This window comes from Amphiura filiformis, chromosome 17 (assembly GCF_039555335.1).
Source record: "Amphiura filiformis chromosome 17, Afil_fr2py, whole genome shotgun sequence".
Lineage (NCBI taxonomy): Eukaryota > Metazoa > Echinodermata > Ophiuroidea > Amphilepidida > Amphiuridae > Amphiura > Amphiura filiformis.
In genome coordinates this window covers 59,900,453-59,925,135 of record NC_092644.1, presented here as the reverse complement: position 1 = coordinate 59,925,135, position 24,683 = coordinate 59,900,453, and the positions used below count along the sequence as shown (strand labels likewise).

Genomic DNA, 24,683 nt, shown 5'->3' with positions numbered 1-24,683 from the left:
ACACAACTAGTTTTGACATTAGCCAATTAGAACAGGAATTCTAAAACTAAGGACTAGAATGTTGAATGCACCATACTCTCACATACAATAGTGTGATATTCACACCAAGTCACAATGTGTTCCAATTACGTTTCTATACAGCCTCTATGGAAGACATGACCTTAATCTTCTATACAGGGAGTTTGAATTTTAAATGGGATTACCTAAATGGGTGACTTCATTTGAAATCCCACTGTGTGGGCTATTAAGAGCATGTGTCTTCCATTGGGGTGTATGGAATAGTCCAATTGACCTGCTTGATAGCAAAAGTACCCTGCCCTGGTGTGGCCAAGTGTATTCAAAGTAAAACAGTCCCGATTCAAATCTAGCCATTGGCTATTCCAGTTAGATACACGTATGACCTTAATTTTCCACACAGGGGGTCTAGATTTCAAATGGAGTCACCCATTCAGGTAAACCCATTTGAAATTCATACTCCCTAGAAGATTAAGGTCATGTCTTCTGTAGGGGCTGTACGAATTCAACTGGAATAGCCCATTTTACATGCATGATCGCAAATGTACCCTGCCCTGGTGTGAACAGGTGTATTTAAAGCAACAGTCCTGATTCAAATCCTGTCATTGACAGGAAGCAAACAACATCATATCAAATCCACCCATAAGGTAACCCGGCAGTTCCCAAACTTGCTTACAAGCTACCAAATATTTGCTCTACTTATTTTTTGCAACAATAAAGCTTCAGAAAATGTGATTTAGTCAGGAGTTGCTTTGTGAATATCTTTTGTAAGGGTTTGCTTGCGACCCTTTTCCAAATGGCCAGCACCCCCACGACCCACCCAAAGTTTGGGAACAGCTTCGATAACCTGTATATTTGATGTCAGCTTCCTTAATCTGTTCATATGAAATCTACACCTAATATTGACATAACTGAATCAAATATTGGCAATAAGAGATTTTCCCAAACATCTTCCAACATGATTTGGGGGAGGTCATCCAAGACCCTCATTCTGAAAATAATGTCCCGAATAATATAAAAAGGGAGAAAATACCAAGAATTCTGGTATACATCAGAGTAAAAAAATATTTATATAATACATGACTATTAACTACTAATTGGAAATTTATTTAACCTTTTTCTGTTACTACAATATTTTACAAATATCGTTGTATAGCTAGATAAGGAAACCCATTAAACCACTTAATTATCTCCTTACATCAGGTATGGTTGGTTAATATAAAAACACTTTACAACTTACACATTTCTCCATGAAGAAACACAAATAAAGTCATGAAGGAATACAATTTGATAACTAATTAGATAACTAGTTAGATAACAAGTAGAACTTTAATGAACGCTGAACATTATCTACTATCAACAACATGAAAGAAAATCAAAACTGTGAAGTTAAATTACTTTTATTCCTACAGGACACAATGACTGAGTAGACTGCTACAGTCATTATCAGCTGCTGCATGTCTTCACAATTCTGCTATCGCAAACACTGCGCTTTCCAGACATTCCTCTGAAATAAATTGATAGATATATCTTCATTTAGAATTTCAATCTTCCTGTCATTATATGACTTTTACCATTGTAAGGCCTGATGTATATTTCATAAACAAACAGTCTCGCTTTTAACAATGCTTGTTTTCGTGTATATTTATGGTTGCCACTTTACTTTCATTAAATTGCATTTTATGTTAAAATTAAAGCAAACATGTGGACAAAACAGTCAAACATATGAAAACAAACCATATTGAATTGTCAGTCATTGGGACAAAACAGTCAAACTAAACTTGGCATTTGCAAATGAGTATTACAAAGATCTATGTATGTAGTGGAATAGGTTTGGAACCTCTGTGGGAGTTATAAGATGTGATATGATTGTGCTTGATAATATAAATATATAAACCAAAACCCTACAATCATCACTTGCTTTCTTATTATGTCCCTTCTTATCTGCCAAGAAACCAAAAGTGGATAAAAAGTTACGTTTTGAACTCCCCTCTCTGTAACAAAATTGTTCCTTAAGAGTTAAAAGTATTTAATAGATTAACTAAGGTAAATCAACTCCCCCCTCCTCCACAGTGACCAAGCAGCTAGAAATAATTGAAAAGCATGTCTTACCATTCCACCCTACAGGGCCATCTGATTCTGTGCAATGGCCATGGACAAGGTATCCAAATCATCATCATCCGCTTCTCCATGTTCCAAAAGAGCCTACAGGTATTGTGGAAAATGGATAATAGTAAAGTAGATTAGTACATTACATGGTGTGTAAAATATGTCCCTGATGAATTAGATGATCAGAAATCATGCAACACATATTACCATGCACCTGTCTGTAATTGGTCGTATGGGGCTATTTCAGTTGAAATCCATGCACCCCTATGGAAGACATGACCTTAATCTCCCACACAGGGAGTGTAGATTTCAAATGGAATCACCCATGTGGGTAACCCCATTTGAAATTCACACTCCCTGTGTAGAAGATTAAGGTCATGTCTTCCATATTGGCAAGGGTAAATGAATACCAAGATGTAGAACACAGAGAAGTACTTTTAAAACTATTCTGCTCAGCTTACCTTTACAGCCTCGTAGTGTTCTTTTGTCTTGCAGTGGGCATCCAGTACACTTCCTTGATGTCCTACAGACTGGTAAAATTGACGACAAGGTTTGCAGAAGTAACCCCACACTGGTATCACGTGATCCCGACCTGAATGATAAAATGTCACCACAACATATACAAATTAGCAAATTACACTTGACTGAAGGTACAACATGACTGCAACTGGTGTTGACCGACAGCACCAAAATGCAAAGAGCAGTCAGACACTTGATAAGCACAATGAACCGCTGAAACATGATCTTCGACATTTTAAGGCAAACTTTGTGCTACAAACTTGAGTTCATCACTTCAGACTACAGTGATTTACTATCAAAGCACAAGAATCTCAGAGTGAAGGCATGGTTTCAAAACATAACCAGTGGTTGAAACATGGGGATCATTGTGAACCCTTTGCATCCAAGGAAGAATGAGATACCAGTGGTTATGTCTTGATAAGATTGATAAAGAAGCAATTATAGGCTACTGATAGGTAGTTATAATGCATGTACCTACAAGCTACCCGGTCGGCACTCAAAGAGGCAACTTATCAGGAAATAGCGAAATAACAAAGTTTGTTTTGGGATTCAGAAATAGAAAATCTTGGCTCGCGTAGTGAAGAAAAAAATACTGGAATCGCTAACAAATCATGTGGATATGAGTCAATCTGGTCTGAGAGAAGAGATGGTAATCATAACTGAATGCAGATGGCAATGAAAACTTTCCAACAGATATGATCAGCTCACCCACATCTGATGCTTGTAGCATCACTAAATAAATGATTGAAAAAATTAACAAGCTGATACAGATCGCTGACAAAAAGCTAGAGAAGTTGCATGTCAAAACTAGTTTGGAAAAATTTGCAAATAAAAAACCTTAAAAATTAAAGAAAATTACAACTACTGGTGGATTTTATCAGAAAGCTGGTTTGAAAAGGCTCACTTACAATAACCAATAAGAAATGACTTAATTGGAACTTGAAAATCAGAAGAAAGCAACAGAGAATATTTGTAAGTTTCAAATGCTGGTTTTAAAAGGATGCGGGACTGGCTAGTAGGTCTATTCTTCATTGCAATTAGGGAATGGGATCCTAATTTACACCTCACACAAATGTTCCATTGATAAGCTTTTAGATGGAGCTAACTAACAACACTTCTTTTCACCTTACAGAAAGAAGTAAAAATCCAGTCTACACATAACCCACATTTAACCCCAGAATTATCTGAAACCTGTCACTTCAGGAGATCTAACTTATTCCTCATTTTCTAACCGTTTCATCATAGTAAAGAGCTGCATGAATATTATGGTTAGATAAGGTTTAGGACAAAACAAGCCTTTCTAATGAAAGCTTGTTAGTTATGTCATTTTTATAAAGTTAACACAAATGATGCCAGCATTGAAGATGACAACACACACAACCAAAGAGATCCCGATCTTGCTATACAGGTAACAATAGAACTAACCAGAACAAGCCCCTAAATATTATGGTAGACCATAGCCTCATACAAAAACAGGAATATCGATATCTACTGCACTAGAGAAGACTAGATGAAAATGCCAATCTATGAAACTACAACCATTAGAAGAACTGGTGCCATCACTTTTAAAATGTGAAGTATATCACCACTGTGGAGTTATTAAAACAAGCAAGAAACGTATCTGTAGTTTAACATTTTATATATGATCCTAATAGAGTACACAAAGTGAGAAAACATGATCCCAAGAGCTGCTACAATAATCTGTTTCTAATGATACAATAAGCAATCATATATTGCAGTTCTAATACCAGAACTGGTTGGACAAGATCTACTACTAAACATCACAAACTAGGGTCTGACAATTTGTGTGAGGTGTAAATAAGAGCAATGAAGTGGGACTTAATACTGTTGTTAGAAATGTGCACCATGTCAGAATGGTTCAATTACCATCAACATGTTACCTCTGCATTTGGCATGTAGATACCTTAAAAATACCCCCACATAATACCACTGTGGTATCTGAAGCTTAATGAAGATATACCATACATGTAGTGTAGTTGACAAAAGCATTAAACTATGTCCTCTCAGTACATAGAGGTGATTCTGAGAAGGCACAAGCAAATATCCTAGCAACGCATCACTTACCATGATGAGCTGGTGGATATAAACTATTTTATGATTCCATAGAAAGGAAAGAAGAAACAGTGTAGTAATAAGACAGATAAAGTGGAAAAATATCAGATAGATAGATAGATAGAAGCATAGGAAACAAAATTGAAAAAGGGAAAAAAATAAACTGAAGGGAGAAAATTTCACCACCTACCAACAGGCTTAGTTGGGTCATACTCCGATAAATCTTCAGCGACATGGTCTCCTTTCTTCTTCTTCATAACTGGACCCGCCATTGAATCATCATCAGATGGCTTTGATACAGAGAAACTCTCGTCAGTAACCATGGAGTCAGACTCGGATTTTAGCTGGGCAGTGACTAGATCATCAATGACTTCATCCTCGTCTTCACGCTTGAGGCAAGCGCATCCGAGACATATTCTTGGGACTTGTAAAGATCAGAAGACTCTGGATCAAAGTCAATGTCAATGACTTCATCTTCTGAATCACCTCTGGTCACTGTGACAGCGGTATCAAATCCTTTTCCCAAATTGGTCTGCACGTTGTCATCTCCAACATTAGCAGCCAGCAAAACATCCTGCACAGAGTCCAAATCGAAGGGAAAGAGGTATGTATAGGTCACATAAATTGTACAAAGAAATGGATAAAACTGAGAGGGATCCTTCCAATACCATGTGTTAAAACCTAGAAAAAAACCTGGTTCAGGAGAGAAAACTGTTAAGAAAATGTGTAGTGCAGCCAAAATACTGCACTTTTTTGCAACACTGAACAAGCTTATAAATTTGTCGGAAGTTGAAACACCAAAACCTCCATGAAAGGTAATAGTGTCTATCGGATAGTCATTTCATCCATGAAGATTTTTCTGGTTAGTAGAATGATCTCATCTATACAGCAAAATGGTAAACCTCAACAGCATTAACAATGTTCAGGACATTTCTGGCTGTCATTATGCCATTATGCAGAAAATCCTGGTGAGGAAAGAAAAGTTAAACAATATAACATGCTAAGACGTGAAGACATTTCTACTTGTAAAAAACAAGAAGTATTTTAAGAAACAAATTATTATCAATCATTCTGGGAGAAATGCACCCAACTGGAAGATATTTGTGAAAGCTGCCTGTATATAAGTCATGTCATTTCATGCTTCAGTGAATGATCCATCAGAATCGGTGTTATACATACAAAAGCTAATCCAAGCTGCTGAAGGTTAGTTCATGGAAACGTTTCGTTATTTTGGCCAACTGCAGGGGGATAAAAACTTCCGAGTTGCCTGCCACCAGCTTGAAGCAGTAACATTAGTGTGTGTGTGTGGGGGGGGGGGCCTTGATGCAGTAAAATATCAATACAATTTACGATAGAGCAAAGATTCCAGGTTATTGTGTGACAATGAGAGTACTTAATTAGAGAGGGGACATTCAGACGCTATGTGAAGAAAGAGTCTATATTGGAAAGTGGACTTACATTCATATGCTGAACAAACATCACACACATCTACTTCCAAGGGTCAAATTTTCACCTAATCAACTTGTTCAGATGTTTTGTTTTCCCTCTCTTATACAGACATGCCAAATGAGAAGACCAAAAATCTGTATTTTGCGCCCCAAGTCTATTTTTTTTCATTTGTACCTTTTTTACAGTTGATGTTGCATGCCATGATGCCCCATGTGCAATGGTGAAATCCAAACCAAATATGCATCTTGCACTGTGAATATCTCTCTTTCCCTTCACAATAAAACTCCATTTTGCAGCGTATTCAATCTTTGGATGCCATTATTTACGTTTTTGTGTCACCCCGAACGGAAAATCAACGTTCAACCACACTGCGAGATTTACTACTTTGAGACTCCTTGAGGAGGAATTGCAATGAAAAAGGCACACAATACTTGAACACTACAAGCAAGCACAGTGCCATGGGGAATATTGCATTATATTCATGCTTGATACAGCTATCTCATACGTAAAATACAACAGCAAGAAAGACTTGGAGCAATTCTTTTGTGCTATTGTTGGGTGAAGTCCAACACGTTGCTGTTCAGCTGCAAATCACTGCAAAATTTTTCTGCAAATATTTATTTTCCCACCTCTCCAATTGATCATTCAGCCTGGGTAAATTTTACCATAAGGTGACGAAAAACCCCAATACCTGTTCAACAGGTTGATGCACCTTTAATGTACGGTAGTTAATACTTTTTTCCAGTTGTACATATGAATTTGTACATATGAATTTAAAATTTTCACAAAAGTGATCATACACAGAACAGTGAAGTATAAAGTGGAAGACATAAGATCCATGTTAGACATAAAAACATAACAATTTATATCTTTGTAAAACCAATAGCTGATCAAATCGGAATCTGAAATAATAACGAGGCAAATCTTTTTTTCAAACTTTTTACCCTTTAACTTTGACTGCAAACAAGGAACAAGCAGGAAAACTTGGCTGCTGATGAATTCAGAAGTAGGCACAGTTGTTTAAATGTCTCCGGTAATCACAACATTATGCATTATATGTTAGAAAAATAATAAGCACGAATCACATGGTTTTATTTAAAACAAACTCATATATACCATAAAAACGAATAAAAACAGCCGGCTCTCAACACACGATTGTCAAAATGCCCATGACGAAATTGTCGAGTGCAATGACGTCATGGTTATTTGTGCTCAATCGTTGCTTCTTTGTATTACTGGGACGTCATTGCACTTGACAATTTCGGAGCCCGGGAATTTTGAATATCGCGTGTTGAGAGACGGCTGTTTTTATTAGTTTTTATGGTCAATATGAGGTTTTTTTAAAAATAAAACCATGTGATTATTTTTCTTACATATAAGGCATAATGTTGTGATTGCCGGAGTCACCCTTTAACTAGAAAATATTATACAGGGAAGGTGTGATGATCTTATGCAACGTTTACTTGTAAAAAGATGGTGGTTCTGTAACCACAAATCCCTATGGCTAACAAGTTGAGAGAAAGCATAGGAATATGCATAAATCAATGATCCCCTTTTATACTTTGATTGGCTTATAATTGGCACGCAGTAACTATAATTTTTGCCAGTTATAAACTGAACTAAGTATACGCACATCACTGTCTACATCATTGATGCACTTCATCATATTGTGTGATTTAGAGGGACTCACCATTCAAGAGGTAGGAGAATAAGAGCGGGAACTTAACCTGTGATATGTAAATGGTGAGGAGGGTGAAGTAGGGGACCACACATGCACATGTGATGATGGCAGAGCAGATGCAGTAGTGATCATACATGGTGATCCAAACCTGTATCTTCCTCGTGAGTAACCAGGCGGTTATACATTCTTGGTTAGGCTGAAGCAGAAATTGTTGATGTGTGCATGTGACTGTGTACATCTCAAGACAGGCAGACAATGAAATCAATGGTCAGTACCATCACCAATTTAATAATGCGTAAAATGATTGGTGGAAAAGGCAAGCAGGAAAGCAGATGCTAATGAAGAATCTGGTAAGTGGGCAATGATGGAGAGCTACTGGGTGAGGGTTAAACCTGACTTCTACTTGTATGATTCAGTACTGTACTCCGAATGAGAAAGCACAGACAACTATATTAGAATTCAACACTGTTGCAGGGTTGTCAACAATTGAATTTATCAAATTATTGCAAAGTCACCAATATGTTCTTGTAACTATTGTAGGAAACTACAGAAAACCGCAGTGGTCCATGTCCAAATGTCCCCGTAATTTTGTTCAGTAACCACTGGGATAAAAATGATCAAAAGTCATGATAGAAATCTTTAACAGATTTGGTAGCAGTACAATGTTACTGTTATTCAAAGCATAACTGGCTGCAAAAGTGTAAGCAATAACTGAAAAGACAGACAACAACAATAACATACTTTTCTCATAACCTAAACACATTGAACATAAAATGCAGTTTGGTGATAATCTACTTGATGCAGAAGCAAGAAGGAAAACAGCTGCTTGTGTAGGTACAGGTTTGTCAGAGTTGTTCACACCAAAAGCAACGTTTAAATAATCAAATTTCTGGCCACCAGAAAAAAGCTGTGAGCAAATCACACATTTGGATTTGAATATTCTTCATGAGATTAGTGAAAAATAAAGACAATTTGACTCTTTGGTAGATGAAGAAATCCCCTTTCCAATGTAATACCATTACTTAACTGAAATTGGCCAAAGCAGTAGAACGTCATGAGTACAAACTCTTTTCCCATGTACAGTACTCCATTTATAAGGAACCCTGTAGAACTAGAAGATAGGAACTACAAACGAGGATTATGATGTCTTATGATAATCCACTAGTTGGCAACACGTAATATAGTGAGAGCGTGGCCTAATGGTTAGGGTACTTGCCTTCGGTGTATGAGGTACCATCCTACATGGTGGTGACTTGCTGGGATATTGATGGTGACGTAGTCCAAATTTAATTGGCAACTTCAATTATACTGCCAATGGTATATTTAGAATTCGGTAAATGAACCATGAAAGTGGCTCATCCTTAAAAGGGACCATTACACTCTCGGTCCTGTGTACAGAGAGCCACACATGTACATGTCCCAATTCGTCCCTAAGCTGTTTGGATTTTCACAATCTAAATACAGACAAAGACCTGCACCAACAAACAGCGGTGCTTAGTAGCCTCGGGAAAAAGTGCTTAATAAATGGTGGTAAATAAATAAAATAAATATAAATAACTGCAAGGAAGCAACTGTTAATCCAACACTATCATCTAAAGCTGTTCATCTCCAGACACCAACTATTGATCCAATACTGATGTTCAAAGAAGAGGTGGTTTAGAGTTGACATCAATAACTGAAAAGAGAGACATGACACAAATGTGAATTAAACCTCAACACTTAAGTTCAGTGCATGCGAAGCTTTTGTCACAGAGCTCAGTAAAAGTATTTGACCAGTGGGTGTCCAATTGCATAGTAAACACTTAACTTTTTGGCATCAAAGTGAAAGTGCAAGTCTATTGCAAAAAAAGGTTGAATTGTTGTCATGCTGCAGGTATAATAGGCATCCAAATCTCCCCAGCTTGATTATTTTACTTACGACAAGAACTCTGCAATTGACCTCATGAATGTTGCAAGACATTTTGGGCTAAAAGAGGGTCTGATCATGATTTGGATTGTGCTGTTATAGTCCCAATATTACCCAAGGTGTTTTAGAAAGTAAGAAAGCAACATAAACACAGACCATTCCCAAGTTAGGCTGTGTGTTTTACAATGGTGCAATGTGTCACCAGAAAACACATGTTCTGTACTAACTCTGAAGATGTCTGCTCCCAGGGTGAACAGGTAACTCTTGTGTAGGATATCCCTGCGTTTCTTTAAACAAAGCTGGATGAATGACTTATGTAAGATAAAGTAAATAATAAATGGATTGTAATATGCCAATAGTAGATTTATGCAGTGAAAACAAATCATATTTTGCTTGGAAAGAGATAAATCCACATTATAAAAGTATAAGACGGTAGACCCTGTGATCAGGAAAATCCACACTTCTTCTTGATATCAGCTGTAGAGAACCCAGGGCTATACAGGCAATCACAAAGCTATGACTATAGGTTCAGACAGCATCACAGTTGCTTAAATGAAAGAAGACATGGTAGAAGGCTATACGATGGCAGCTGCAGTTAAAACTGAAACAAAAACTCTGTTATACATAATCATCAGGGTTCGCAGGTTTTTGCCGCAAGTGGAAAAAACCGCGGTTTTAACCGCGGTTTTTTCCACTTGGCAAAAACAGTTTTTGCCAGTTTTTGCCGGCAAAATGGCAAAAACTAAAAAAGAGATTTATAATTCAGTTTTTTCATCACAAAACAAATTATTAAGTTACAGAAATAAGTTCCCGAGTGTAACAAGGCCAGATTTTGTAATTATAAGCAAAAAATAGGAAATTAAAGGCATGCGTTTTCATTGCTCAAGTGCATTTAACTGAAATGTGGCATGCATAAAATTAAAAACTTTTTCATTTCAAGGACTTGATGAGACAAAAAATATGTTGAATGATTCATTAAAAGTTGTGTATTACTGTTCATGAGCTTTCTGTGCCACTTTTAAATATTTGAGTGACTATATGTGAGTTTTTGCCATTTTTTGCCATTTTTGCCGGTTTAAACCAGGCAAAAACTGGCAAAAACAGTTTTTGCCAGGTTTTTGCCACTTTGCCGGCAAAAACAGGTTTTTGCCGGCAAAAACCGAACCCTGATAATCATCTTATTTGAATATTGTTTTCTTTTTTACCTCGTATGACTGCTAAGTGTATTCTTTTATAATATGAACCACATAACCCTAATATTGTCATTTAGTATTTTTTTGTCCCATATGATCCCAAACATCTGTTCATGGTCCTGCTGGTAATCAATGAGTTATTTCAGTTGAAATCCACATGCCCGCATATGGAAGACATGCCCTTAATCTCCCACACACAAGGAGTACATTTCAAATAGAATCACCCATTCAGGTAACTTTACTGAAATTCATACTCCCTGTGTGGAAGAATAGGGTCATGTCTTCTATAGGGGGTGTATGGATTTCAACTGGAATAGCGCAGTTGTCAGCAAGCTACCATGTTTCCATAGCGTGCAATATATCATAAAATTTAGTTTGCATTTTATATGCTAATGCAATAATGGTTCAATTAATCTTCATAATTTTTCCCTTGTTACCAAATGTTTTAATATTTTCCCATCAAAATCCTGAAAATTGTGCTACTTTTATTTTAGAATTTAGGAGGCAATGATGCATTTATGATATACTTACATTGTCATCGTCATCAAATACCCCGACAGAATCCACCGTGACAAAGTCTTCATCATCAATGTCCTTCTGTCCTTTCTTCTTAGCTGCTTCATAAACCTTCAAGGAAAAAAATGGAGATACTCAAAATCCATTTGCTTTCTTTCGTGCCGTAAGTTTACTTCTTTATTCATTAAAAGGTAGAATTTCTTTCTCTGCTGTCTGCAACATGAAAATCTACGGATCTCATCGATGAAAGCAGGAAGAGGAAATTGCATCACATTAATCAAGCAAAATGAAGATAAATGTCATGAAAAAGAAAATTGTCAATGAACTTCTAATCTGCTTTAATTTGATGTGAATGCTATCAAAATGTAACACACTCACACTAGTGAGTCAATTTCTAGCTATAAACCTTGATTGAGTATTTAAACGATAAGGAACATACAAATTTGACTGGTAATTCAGTTCGTAAATCCAAACCAAGATATGGAGAAATTGTCCTTCTTATGCTTGCTTTACATAATCTCTCAAAATGTAAAGATTGAAGGACTCCTACCTTCTTGTGTCCTGGTGTATTGCAGTGAGCAACATACTTCTTGGGTGTCTTGAATGTAACATTGCACACACGACAATGTGGTCGCTGAGTTCGTCTGGCTTCCTGTTAAACAAAAAATACACACACAAATCTAAAATTAATCACTTTTGGAATATGGGTTAACATTTCAAATTCTAACAACACAATATTTTTCTTATAACACATAACTATGATAATTTGTGAATTTAGTAATTTATATGTGTTAGTATAATCAAAATATTTAATTCTTGATCATCTGAGCCCACTCAGTATGCACAGAAATTTACAATGCAGTGACCATACACTATGGAGCAAGTGTGACCATTTGAGAACAGGCTAAGATCAATAATTAAATACTTTGATATAGTACATATCAAAAGGAATTTAAAACCGGGCAACAACACCAACATTTATTATTTGCATGGTTTCTGTGAAATTGTTTTCGATCAAATAAGTGAATGTTGTTGACCAGTTCTAAATTCCTCTTCTTACAGTATTTCACATGTCCAAGTACAACCAACGGCATCCTGCTCACATATCATTTAGGGATTCAATCATGTTTCACCGTTGTTCATCACCGATTAACAACAATGCGTCCGAATCGTCTAGAGTGTTTACTTCGTGCGAGGGCAGCTTTAGCTGCCCGATCGAAGTAAACCATGCAGACGCGCCGGACACGAGTTGTTAATCGGTGATGAACAATGGTGAAACATGATTGAATCCCTTTCAACAACGAAACAAGCTAAAGATGTTTAATTCACATGAATTTTTCATTCGGAATGTCCGTTTGTCATTGCCACTCAACCTTACAATTAAGAAGATCGCGGTATTTCTCTGATGATATCAGCAATAAAACTAAAGAATAAAGCGGTAATATTTAGCTGTTACCGCCAACATAAGAGAGTTGTTTACGCATACGTTCCAGGCATGACGAATTTTACGTGCACATGAGTAATGTGTATGCGTAACCTTGCGTTCGCGTATACGCTACTGGACTGTGGATTCATCACTGATTTAACAATGCTTGGCTGCTGTACAAAGGTATACATGGTTGTAGGAAGAGTTGTTGAATATGTAATTATAAATATCCATTTTCTTCTTCTTGTTTTATTAAAATTATGATGCTGACCGGCTAGTTTTCCCACATAAACATGAATGAGTTTCCGCAAAAAAGACTTGATATTGATAAAAACCTACAAGGAAGAATTGCACTGTGCTCATCATTTTGAAGCCTCAATCATTCATTAAATGCTCTATTAGATGTATTCCTCTGTTCAGTGTTCACCTACCTTGTGTTCTTTAGTTCGTCTATGAGCCAATAGGTCTCCAGTATAGTTAGTCAAACAATCACGGCAGTAACCATCATCTCGGGAACGCCTTGGGGAGAACAAGAGTTTTAACAAAAATAAGTTGAGGTGACACAATTTCTGACATTTTCCAAGTGACAATTTTTTTAAATAACCCCTATAAAATCAACATAAATGTTACTGTCAGATTCAAAGAGTCGAATGACAATAATGCACAGACATAATGGCATTATAGGACTGTGTTCATACAGATTGTTATGTTAGAGATTCAAGTACGACTTTCAAAACTGCCTCCTTTCTTACATAATGAGCCATTGTGACTAAGCACAATGATGTGTGACATTTTGGAATAGTTGTGTAAAACAGCAACAGTCTTCCTTACCCCTGCTCATTCTTAAGACGATTCTCCGCTTGGTATCTTTTCACAGCCTGCTGTGCCTGGAATTCTGTGACTACTCTCATTTTCTCCATGGCTTCCGCGTGCTTCCGTCCTTTCATATGCAGCTCATAGCCTTTCAGATGATCACAGGTGATCACACATACATGGCATTTCCATGGCCCTTGCTGAGTGCTGTCTCCAGAACCTCCTTTGGTATCCTATGCACAAAATAATTACAAAAAGATACATTCCAGTCAAGTTAAATTGCAAAGTGAATAAGCTCTGTTGTCAGCACATGTAATTTAATGAACAAGCATTTTGCAGCTTTCACAAAATGACCTCTAATAGTCCCCACATGATCTCTGTCCCCAAGTTGCATGCGCCCTTTATGCACTACGACCAGGATCTAACGACCATGTAGTAAACTGTTTATGACAATGACCTCGTTTGACCTTTACAAGACTCTTACAATCTTCTTGCTATCAAGTGAGAGAATCCATATTTCCCCTCGTTTAACCTACCTCAGTCCTTTGTTGGTTGCGTGATTTATCGGAGAAGTTGCGCTTTCTGCCCCCTGTATTATCACTCACAGCCCTTCCCTCTGACCTTGGTTTGATGGTTACATGCACATCATCTAATCCTTCTGACTTTTGACCTTCCCTGCTGTTGCCTCTGTCACCCCTACGATCATCATGTCTGCGATTATCATTCCTCTTGTCATCACGTCTGCGATTATTATCACGATCACGCTTCATTCTGTTATATTCTAATCGTTTTTTGTTTTGCTTTTCTAGTTGTTCCTGGAATAGTTTTAAAAACCAAAGTAAGTTATATAATATTTAAAACAATTCTAAAAATAAATTAGTTCAAACATCACAGCTACAACAAGTAAACAGGCCCCCAAAAGTAACTTATAATTTTTCACAAGGTCATATCTTAAAATCCTGTCCATAAAAATGAAAAAAAAAAATTATACACAGGATTACTTCAATACTCCACTCCAAAGACATGTCAGTAACCAAGCAGTTGTCAAACTGACAAAACAGTAAAATGCACTGACACGAAACAGCTTCCAGGACTACATTCACAAGCGAATAATTGGAACCCAGCAAAAGAAATATGTGAGAAAGCGTACAAGATCCTTACACAGGTGATTATTTCCAAAGAGTAAGTGGTATATTGTGGAACGTGGCTGCTTCTGCTTTTCACACACTTTTTTCGAGAAATTGGTCTTGTTCCACACTATTCCATTTACTCACAGAATTCTTGTGTTGGGTGCCAATTATTAGGCTGTGAATGTGGTCCAGGAAGCTGTTCCATTTCAGTGCATTTTGCTATTGTGTCAGTTGGACAACTGTTTGGTTACTGACCAGTCTTTAGAGTAGAGTATTGAAGTAATCATGTGTGCAATTTTTGTTCATTTTTATGGACAGGATTTTAAGATATGACCTTGTGAAAAATTATAAGTTTCTTTTTGAGGCCAGTTTATTGTGTAAAACATACAGCAAATAACAGTTGTACTTTATTCAACCTAATCTGAACCCTTCTAGGCTCCCCATTACCAGAGTAAGAATACTGACATAAGATGGAGATGTATTCGTTTCAATTGTTAACCTAGTATAATATAGTGATATACGGTCATTTAATTTTGAATTTTTGACAACCAAAACAGGGTCTTAGCTAGAAATTGAGGGTTGCCCATCATTTGAATAAAATTGCCTGTCCTAATTTGACCTTTTAAAACATTTACCAGACATCTATAGCCCATTGGGGGTTCAAAGAGTTCAAATATGGCCTTGTTCTACAAATTGGATCTACTAAAAAGGGCAATTAGCTTTTCAAAACATACAATTTATAATATAGCATCTGTCAAAGGCATTAATTTTGCCCGTCCCAGGAGCAAACTGGCCGTCTGAAATGACGGCCAGACGGGTGGCTAGCTAAGACCCTGAACCAAAACTTCTAGACTTCACAAAAGTATTTGTGATATTTGAATTCTTCTACACGCTTGCTATGAAATGATCAATGCAATTTTTGCCAAAGCTCACTACCATTCATAAGATGCTGTGAACTACCAAATCACAACATAGTTGCTAACATTAATGAGGTGTCAGCAGTACCGGTACCAAGGGTGAAAATAAGAGAGCTTGAACCAGGGGCCACTTTGGCAAAACAAGTGGCCCCTGGTTCACAAAGATTTGAAGAAACCAAGGGCCAATTCCATTTACCAAGAGGCCAATAAAAATAAAGATATGCTGGATGGGTTTAAAAGCACTAGTTGCTTTGAATTTGATACTTTTTGGTTCACTATTCAGTAGACCTGTTATCGATTGTCGTATGTGCCGTATCGTCGATTTGGCCCTAAATCTGTCACGAATCAAGAAATTGTCCTTTTTCTACACTTTACGACACTCGTCATAAAAGAAAAAAAAAGAAGAAATTTCCATGCTATTTTTTCCAAATAAGCTTACCGTACGATCATGTTTTCATCAGAAATTCTAAAATTACCCCCCGAAGTTGACCCGAACCCGGAAGCAGAACGAACCAGGAAGTGTGTTTACACCGGAAGTCGGTGATCGTAATTCATATTGGTGTGATTTTAAGGTTATCTATCGACTTTTTCAGCATTTTTTTATCTCATTACGAGTTTCGACACGTGTCGATTGTCGTATTTTTTCCCCGACACAGTGTTGAATTAGAAATCACATGTCGATAACAGGTCTACTATCCAGGGGGCCAGTTTTGTGAGAACTGGTCAAATACAAATGAGATGGAACCAGGGGCCATTGCAGAGTTTCTGGGGGCCAAACGGCTCCCGTCTCCCGCTTAATTTCACCCTTGACCGGTACTGAAAGACATTGAAATTACCTGTATCTGTTGCTGAATACTTTTCTGCTTCTCTTCTGCAAGCATGGCCTGCTGCAATCGCACCTTGGCTGCAAACGAATCATCACTCGACATCCCACCAAGGCCCATTAAGCCACTACTCATACTACTGCTGCCATACCCGCCTAGGCCGTTACCAAGTAACCCATCATTGATGCTACCCTGGAGGCTGGTGTCTGATGAGAGTTGAGAATAGTTGCCATAACCCACAGGTGTACTGTATAGATCTGCTACTGACATCCCTGCTGATTGTAAGGAGAGCCGGTTCAGTGCTTTTTAGTAAAAAAAGCGTGTATATTAAAGGAGAAAGAATCTATCACCAAGAACACAGCACACATTTTTGTAACACTATGATGCGAAATGAGTTGTTTACCACCCAATATCAAATGTTATTTTTCATTTTAATATATAAAATATATTTTATATACATAAAGTATAATTAAAATTATACTTGCTTAACAGTCCACAATATGCTGAAAATGCCATCGAAATCTGACTGAAGCTTATCAATGTCCCACAATATGAATATTTCATTTTGCAAACAAAAATGAAATTTGAAAGAATTTTGATGATCGCATGTTAGAAGCAATAAACCACTCATTTTGCTTGACCAAGCTACACACATGCATTAGAAAGCATTATTAGTATATTAGTGGATCTAAAAGGTTCTAAACCTACATAGATGCTACAACTACTAGATGAGAAACTACAGACCATGTATTAACAGTCAAAGTCCCCATGCATTGCTGTGAATTCTCGCATATTCATGAGGGCCGATTGTTCGATCGTGCAGTGTCTAACAATCGTGCCAGCATTGCGTGCCTTCGCGTATACGTGATAGAGCACTGCGTACCTCTGTGATTACGAAATAAACCGTAAAAATACGCGGTAAGTGTGTAGTAGTCTTGCCTGTCACTTTTAATGGAACAAATGGCCCTCATTATCGGGTGATGCTGAGACTTTGACTGCTTAAACGCAGTCTGTTATCTTTTTCGTCCATGTATATCACTCGAAGGGAAGAAGCCCAGATAATCAATGTGCACGTGTGCAGTAATGCCGGGTGTCCCCTTTACCAAGCTGATTGGAATCCGTGCACCTGATATTTTGTACAAAGGGGACAACCGCTAAATAGCTTTACAATATTGGCTGCGGCAACAAAAAAATCCCTGTTTGACACGACAGGTCACCAAAATCTATAAATATTTTGCAATTTGTTGAAATACCAAACAAATCTGGGTCGGCATTTGTACAGGAAATGTTTAGCCCTATTTTTACAAATCCAGGTCAGTCAAGCCAATAGAACAGGGTGTTTTTTGTTGCCTAAAAACAGTTTTTTTTATCACAACTTATTCACAAGAAAGAAAAGCTACAGATAGATGTTAGGTAGGAGTATACCAACCCCTCCACCAAGGGGACCATTCACAAAGCTTTCAACCCATTGTGTCAATATATATCTGGCTTCAATGTAGATGTGGAACAACTGTAAGAACCACTGCAAGTGGTAATACGAATTTTCCCTATCTGACCAAAGTGCCGTATACTAAGCGCTGTGAAAGTTCACTAAAATTACATATGACATCACACGATAGTGTTGCACTGCATCCATGTATGACAAACTAATTGTATCACTACAATGTATCAGTTCCTGTTTTAATTAACAGTGCATGAATTGATGCTAGGCTAACCCAGTGAATTTGGCCTCTTGCAACAGAGATGCCAGTGGTTGATCACAAAATTTCCTGAAATGGGTGAAAATTTACTTTTGTGTATACTTTTGCACATAAACATCTGAGACAAATTTCCTGAAATCAGGAAATGTCCTGAAATCTGGCATCTCTGTTACAATGCGTTACAAAGCTTTGTAAAATCAGCCCATGTGTTAGCCGTCCTCCTACCTCCAGTCAATCCCAAGCCAGCACCGATATTCTGCCCACCATAGCTACCATAACTAGAAGCACCCAGACCAGTACTGCCAGTGTTTGAAGAACTAGACTGGCTAGGCATATCCAGTAGGCTAGGGATACTTGATGAGTTGTGACGTCTGTTACGATTCATCATGGATGTCTTTTTGAGGTAACAAGAGAAGAAGAGAAATCAAAACAAACTCTGCAAGATAAGATGGGAAAAATTAAAAAGATGAACACTTATTAAATTAAGTTAGCCTACATGCATTTACTGACAAAAGAGGAGTATAATCTAGTTGCTCTACAAAAAAGGAATAATTATCAAAACCACTTATCCCTCCACTTATCCCCTGCCCCTGCTGATACCCTATTATAGAGCTATAAACATGGTGTGAAAAGTGTGCCTACAGGTTCCATAATAACATTATTACATAACAATTTTTTCTATCTTTTGGCTTGTCTACTGTGGTTTATCATTGGGGTGGGCTTGTCCAGCTGGGAGCAAAGCGGGTAATTACCAGTAATTGGGCTTGGATTTATATCCTTTTTCATAGAGTAATGCAACTATACCACTAACTTTATTGAGGGATTAAACTAGATTTATAGTGAGGGTTTGTCTGTCAACATCAATGGTGCAATACATTGTATGTCTGTCAAATGTTATCAATGCTTTACAGATACAGGTTTTCCTTGCCAATCCGGTGGCGTATATTACATATCAAATATCAGCTGATCCAATAGCCGATCTGATATTTTGTGAAGAAACTTCAAGCTTAAAAAAGCTTGTAAAATTTATGGGAAATGATTAGCATGACAATCAATCAACTTCACTTGCGGGTTGCAATCTTATCCAGTGCGATCTCTCTCATCAATGTGTGGTTGAGAGAGATTCACCTGGATTGTGATCTCTCTTTCCCTCATCACTCGCAACACCATGTGTACATTCTTGGGATTTTGCACGTTTCATTAATCATTCTGTTCATATTGCACCGGATGATTTGATTATATTTGACAGCTGGCATGGCTGAGATGAGCAGTTAGATCATGAGGGATTATTAAACAAGTCTTTACAAGAATGTTTGTCCCGCGAGACCGCTGCACTCGTTCGTCACCCTGCACCCAACAAGTGGTGTGCAAGCCATTGAGTTGTTTTATTTGGCAAAGGGGATTTGTCTACAATACATTCATTTAGTGTACCATTGTTAAAAATGACTTAACTAGAAGTAGGGTTTTCAGGTCAAAATTAAGTACATGCAGGAATGCTTTGAAATTGGTGTCAAATTATAGAGCTTGATGAGTACATTAAAATACTTTTTAAATGGGGTGAATAGGTCAAAAACTTTTTGAGTTATACAAAATTGAATGTCGAAATAAGGCCCATACGCTGAAGACACCGGACTGTATTACAAAAGATACAAGATATGGCCCCAAATAGGGTCAAAATAGGAGTTCACAAAACACTGATTTGAATGCAATTTCATTATTCATTGAGATATAACCATACAATTTTCAGGAAATGTTACTTGGAATATATTCTCTTTATTAACAAACATTTTACTAATGTGATGTCAATCGTTACCGATCTGGTTACCATGGAAACGATATAGGTCAATGACCTAATTCCGCTAAAAAGTGATATTTTGACATTATTAGCTACATTATTGAAATAATATTAAATTAAAATTGCAGAAACTGTTCCTGTAAATATAAAAAAAAAAAAAACACAATTCCTGCAATCATGAAACATTGTCTGTATTTATTTTTCCTCTGGTAACCATGGTAACGATATTTTATAAAATAACCAATTCTGCCAAAAGTCCATGTTTCGGTACTTTTCCGTCCAAATGGATTGAGGTAACACGATGAAACTGTCAGGAAGTGATGCTTATTTAAGGTCTCTTAAATAAATTGTTCTTTTAAACCTTGTAATATGGTTTATTTCCTCTAAAAGTAGTTGCCATGCCAACCATAAATAGGTCAACGACCTATAAACGAAACAACCACAAGATTGTCCAATCAGGGACCGGGTATGGTGACAGGTGCAGGCGAGGATGACTTCTTTTGAGGTTCAAGACCTGGGACCAAGACCAAAGACATCATCACCATCATCAGTTTTCTGATTTAAATTCCTCAAATAGAATATTTTGGAGGCCTGACAACAGCCAAGTACCAAGAAGTAGCAGTATCTCCATCAGCCATCTTGACAACTTGAACCTGTGATTGTGAAAGGAAAATAAGAGAAATAAATAAATAAATAAACATCTAGAGAAACAAATAAAATAAATAGAAGAGAAAGTCCAATTCATATCAAGAAAAACAATGTATAGAAAAGAGGAATAAATAAAAGAGAAAAAAATAATAGAAATAAATAAAAGATATTAAAAAATAATAAATTAAGATTTAAAAAATCACACTACAATGAGTCAATTTACATTAATATTATGCATAAAAAATCGAAGGTTTGAATAAATCATTATAAAGAAGCATCCACAATATTCTACCAAAATAAATAGAGCTAAAATAAATGAAACAATTTTTTTTAAATCAAAAAACTACCATAATCATAAGTTTTTTAAAGTGCCCCTACAAACCTCACCCCTATTTCACTGAATGGAATTACCCATTTAGGCACAGCGACTGTGTGTAGGGGAGAGCGGGGAGTGTTCGCCCTAGGGGCATGTTCGCCCACCCCTTGTTTCTCAGCACTACGGCTATCGGGGAATTTGGTGATGGCAAAATTAGGTGACATAGGTCATTATAAACTTCTCATATTAGCTACGCGACATATAGGGACGTGTTCATCGAACTGCAGCCAAAACAAAAAAATTACACCAAAACGTAATTTTTTCTTGCATTAATAATGTTGTATTATCATTGCTACATAAATACAGATGGTTTTAATGGAAATCTGTATTGGGAATATATGGGATTTGTCACAGATTTAATGCAGTTATAAACTTCTTATTCGATTTGTATTTTGCATACCCTGAAGGAAATACAAAAATGTGCACAAGGGGCACGTTAAGCCCTTTGAGGATGGGGCATGTTCAGCCTCTATATCTTTCCCGGCGGACTTACCCCAAACTGGAGGGCGGACCTGCCCCATCAGCGTATTATGCAAAATATTTATAATCATACCATCAAACAAGGTAAAACTACTGAAAAGCATGTTTTTTAAAGTTGTGTGGTATCAATATTACTCATACCACCGTTTATGTCCTAATCCATAATCTCCCCGATGTTGTAAACATGATACATTTAAGCTCACTTTGGACCCCTACATTTTACCCTGACCCGACCCCTGCAACAAATTTAGTGACTCCCCAGAAGAGAATGAATGCCCTGTATACTCTTGCTAAATGTTAGCGTTTAATATGTTATTGTTATGCAATGTTTAAACCTTTTTTTGTGATTAGGGTGAACTTACCCTCACCATATGGGGCGAACCTGCCCCAATATGGGGCAAGTTCGCCACTTTGCAAAAACTTTTTGTTTGCTCTATCCTGTTGCTATTGTAAAGCCTATAGTTCTAGGATTGTGGCCGTATATAGCTAAGACACAGGGCTTTCACATGGGCTAATCAGGTCATCCCTAACCTTAAAATTGACATCGCTAGGCTGGTCAGAAAAATATAGGGCGAACACTCCCCGCTCTCCCCTACATATGTGTGCCTGTGGGCTATACCATTATTGCCATGCATTCACGAGACGCCATGTGCATCAACAACTTACAATGCTGCGTGTGTGTGTCCTATGCAACTCGTTGAAAAAGCAGTTTCTATGATCGAAGTGTTGTAGTAAAATTGCTTTCCGCGCTTTATTCAAGCACCAATTATCATTATATTCGACATTTACGTAGTATATATAATAAAGAAATGAAATATACTCACTCGTAAAATCAAATTGAAGGTTTTCATGTCGAGACATCTGCGTTAAAATTTGACAGCCCGTATCTCTGGTTCTACACACGCTAGGAATTTCGAGTAAATTGTAAACAGGAAGTACATCCCTGCAGATCAAAGTAAGAAACCCGGAAAGGTGTCAATCACCTTTTCCGAGTGCGGAAACCACGACGAAGTCAGTAAGTCTCTCCCGAATGCTCAAATTTTGGTGCCGATTTTGCACTCGAATGGGTTCGTGCACGGCTCGGAAAATATAGGCGGAGCGATGGAGGTTCATTCATAAATTTCTGAGGACTTACAGGGATGGCGTTTCTGTAATATTTTTACATGATCGGGACAAGGAGATTACAAGCTTTCCAGCAAGGTATAATTTGTCATGGTAGAAATAAAAATCATAGGAGTAATCGCGAGTTGGAATTGGAGTTTTTTGACAAAATTTTGGGTTGGTTCAGCGCTGTGTGCGTGAGTGTCTTCACTCACGCACTGACCAACTGAAAACCCTACTAGAAGACCTATTAACATGTTGCGGACTGTTGCCATACAACCTGCTTCTGCAATGCTACGAATCTTTGTCACCCTATGTACTCGGTTTATATCGATCTGACCGGGTCATAACAAACCATATTGTCGTAGCCGAGAGAGCAATGTGAGAGCACAGCGTGAGAGCTGGACACTTTTCGTGTTCAAAAGACCACATTACCAGCACATGTTCTGTCGTCCAAAAGACCCCATATTTTTCCGATTTAAAAAAATTGTTTTCCAGAGTCAAGACTCAGATATCATTATTAAGCCTCATATCACTTATTTATTGTCGAATAAGTGCAGAGTACAAAATGTAGGTTAGTACGGTATACAAATATTACATGCCTATGAGTGTGATAGTACAAAATATATCATGAGATCAAATTTTGACTTTTCTATTTCACGAGGCGTAGCCGAGTGAAATAGATCAGTCAAAATTTGACCAATATATTTTTACTATTACACAAATATTGGCATGTCACTGTCATCATGATATAAATATAAATATTAAATGTTAGACAAGTATGATCTGTGAACTTGTCTTTTTAAAGACAAATTCTTGTTTTCAAATGATAATCTCTCACCTGCGCAAATTATTAAGTGTGTATTTCCCATATAGACATATAAATTGGCCAGTCCTATTATAAAATATAGGTCATGAGGTAGGATCGCCCAGTTTTCATGGTTTTTACCATATTTGTTTATATTATTATTTAAGCTTACTAAAAATATTTAAACACACTGAACATGTTAAATGAAATCATCCGCACTCTACAAACCATATTTATCACGTATTACGGTACACAGATGTGGTCAATAATGACTCCACGTATAGGATTTTTACCATATAAGAGTTCACCCACAAATTCTTACCAAAATAACTTGAAATCAGGCGAGGATTTCTGCTGGGAATCGACAGATTACACATGCACCATCTCACATGTCGCCATTTTGTAAGCCCTGGGTTAACTCGAACTAGCTAGCCACATACAACTCGGCTCCATATTGTTCCGGACCATGTGTTCCGGTCGACTCGACCTATTAAAAACGTTAAAACGTAGGCATAGCTAAACATGCTGACCCTTTTTTTTTGTTTTTTGTTTTTTTTTTTGGGTTTTTTTTTTCATTTTTATTCACCTGTACTAGGCTTGATATGGCCATGGGGTCATTGCGTGAGAGACGGACGGACCGTTTGATGGTGTGTTTTTTTAATGGGAGAACATTGAATTTCTAGTTGTAAACGGTTTCAAATAGCTTTGCTATTTAAAAATCAGTCATAAAATGAAAGTTGCTGTTCAAATTGAAAAATATAGGTCTTTGGGTGATATATAGGGGCCTAGGTGGAATGGAAAAGTTGGCAGGTGACTGAGAATGTGTTCAAAAAATATGGGGATTGACGCGTGACCTCTACAAACAGTGTAGGCCAATGTTATAGGTATAGGACATTGCCTAGTTAACGTCACTGTGTGAAAAATAATCGGCCAATATTTTTTGTACTCTCTGAACTTCTAGAAAATATAGTTTTGTAACATGTCCTAAATTTTTAGCTAATTTAGATGTTTGGAAATATTCGCACTTGGTGTTTTATTAAAGAAGGGCACGCATTGCCTGCTAAATTCCCTGTGTAAATCGAATGCAACTTTTAGTGACTATCACTCACTTGTGGAGCGCTCTCTTCCGAAGGGCATTAAACCTATAACCACTTGACAGATATTTTTTTGTACCGGTAGGCCTACTTACTGTCAATCAAGAATA

General features: G+C 37.2%; 1 protein-coding gene across 6 annotated transcripts; it reads right to left on the bottom strand.

Annotated features, from left to right (window-relative positions):
- Nucleotides 1-831: 831 nt before the first annotated feature.
- Nucleotides 832-23,893, bottom strand: LOC140138076 (uncharacterized). Of its 6 annotated transcripts, XR_011856940.1 has the most exons (11): nucleotides 23,802-23,893; nucleotides 18,497-18,707; nucleotides 16,584-16,873; nucleotides 14,237-14,515; nucleotides 13,719-13,933; nucleotides 13,319-13,406; nucleotides 12,012-12,113; nucleotides 11,477-11,572; nucleotides 2,586-2,716; nucleotides 2,128-2,220; nucleotides 832-1,522 (listed from the first exon to the last, which is right to left on the bottom strand). XR_011856940.1 is itself a non-coding variant. In XM_072159944.1 (9 exons), exons 2-9 carry the CDS (start codon nucleotides 18,657-18,659, stop codon nucleotides 5,072-5,074), a joined length of 1,452 nt encoding a protein of 483 aa, XP_072016045.1. In that variant the 5' UTR covers nucleotides 18,660-18,707; nucleotides 23,802-23,893; the 3' UTR covers nucleotides 4,959-5,071. The 6 variants fall into 6 exon arrangements, 5 of the variants coding, with proteins under 5 accessions (XP_072016045.1, XP_072016046.1, XP_072016047.1 ...); XM_072159944.1 differs by lacking the exons at nucleotides 832-1,522; nucleotides 2,128-2,220; nucleotides 2,586-2,716 and adding an exon at nucleotides 4,959-5,290; XM_072159945.1 differs by lacking the exons at nucleotides 832-1,522; nucleotides 2,128-2,220; nucleotides 2,586-2,716 and adding an exon at nucleotides 4,959-5,290 and having other exon boundaries at nucleotides 16,584-16,846.
- Nucleotides 23,894-24,683: the final 790 nt, after the last annotated feature.

Bases quoted from the DNA above. Each gene is read 5' to 3' on its own strand.
- LOC140138076 (XM_072159944.1), bottom strand. From the start codon at position 18,659: ATGATGAATCGTAACAGACGTCACAACTCATCAAGTATCCCTAGCCTA. The intron at 14,516-16,583 runs GTAATTTCAATG...AAACTATTCCAG, and splicing joins GTATTCAGCAACAGATACAG to GAACAACTAGAAAAGCAAAA. The intron at 13,934-14,236 runs GTAGGTTAAACG...TTTTGTGCATAG, and splicing joins GCAACCAACAAAGGACTGAG to GATACCAAAGGAGGTTCTGG.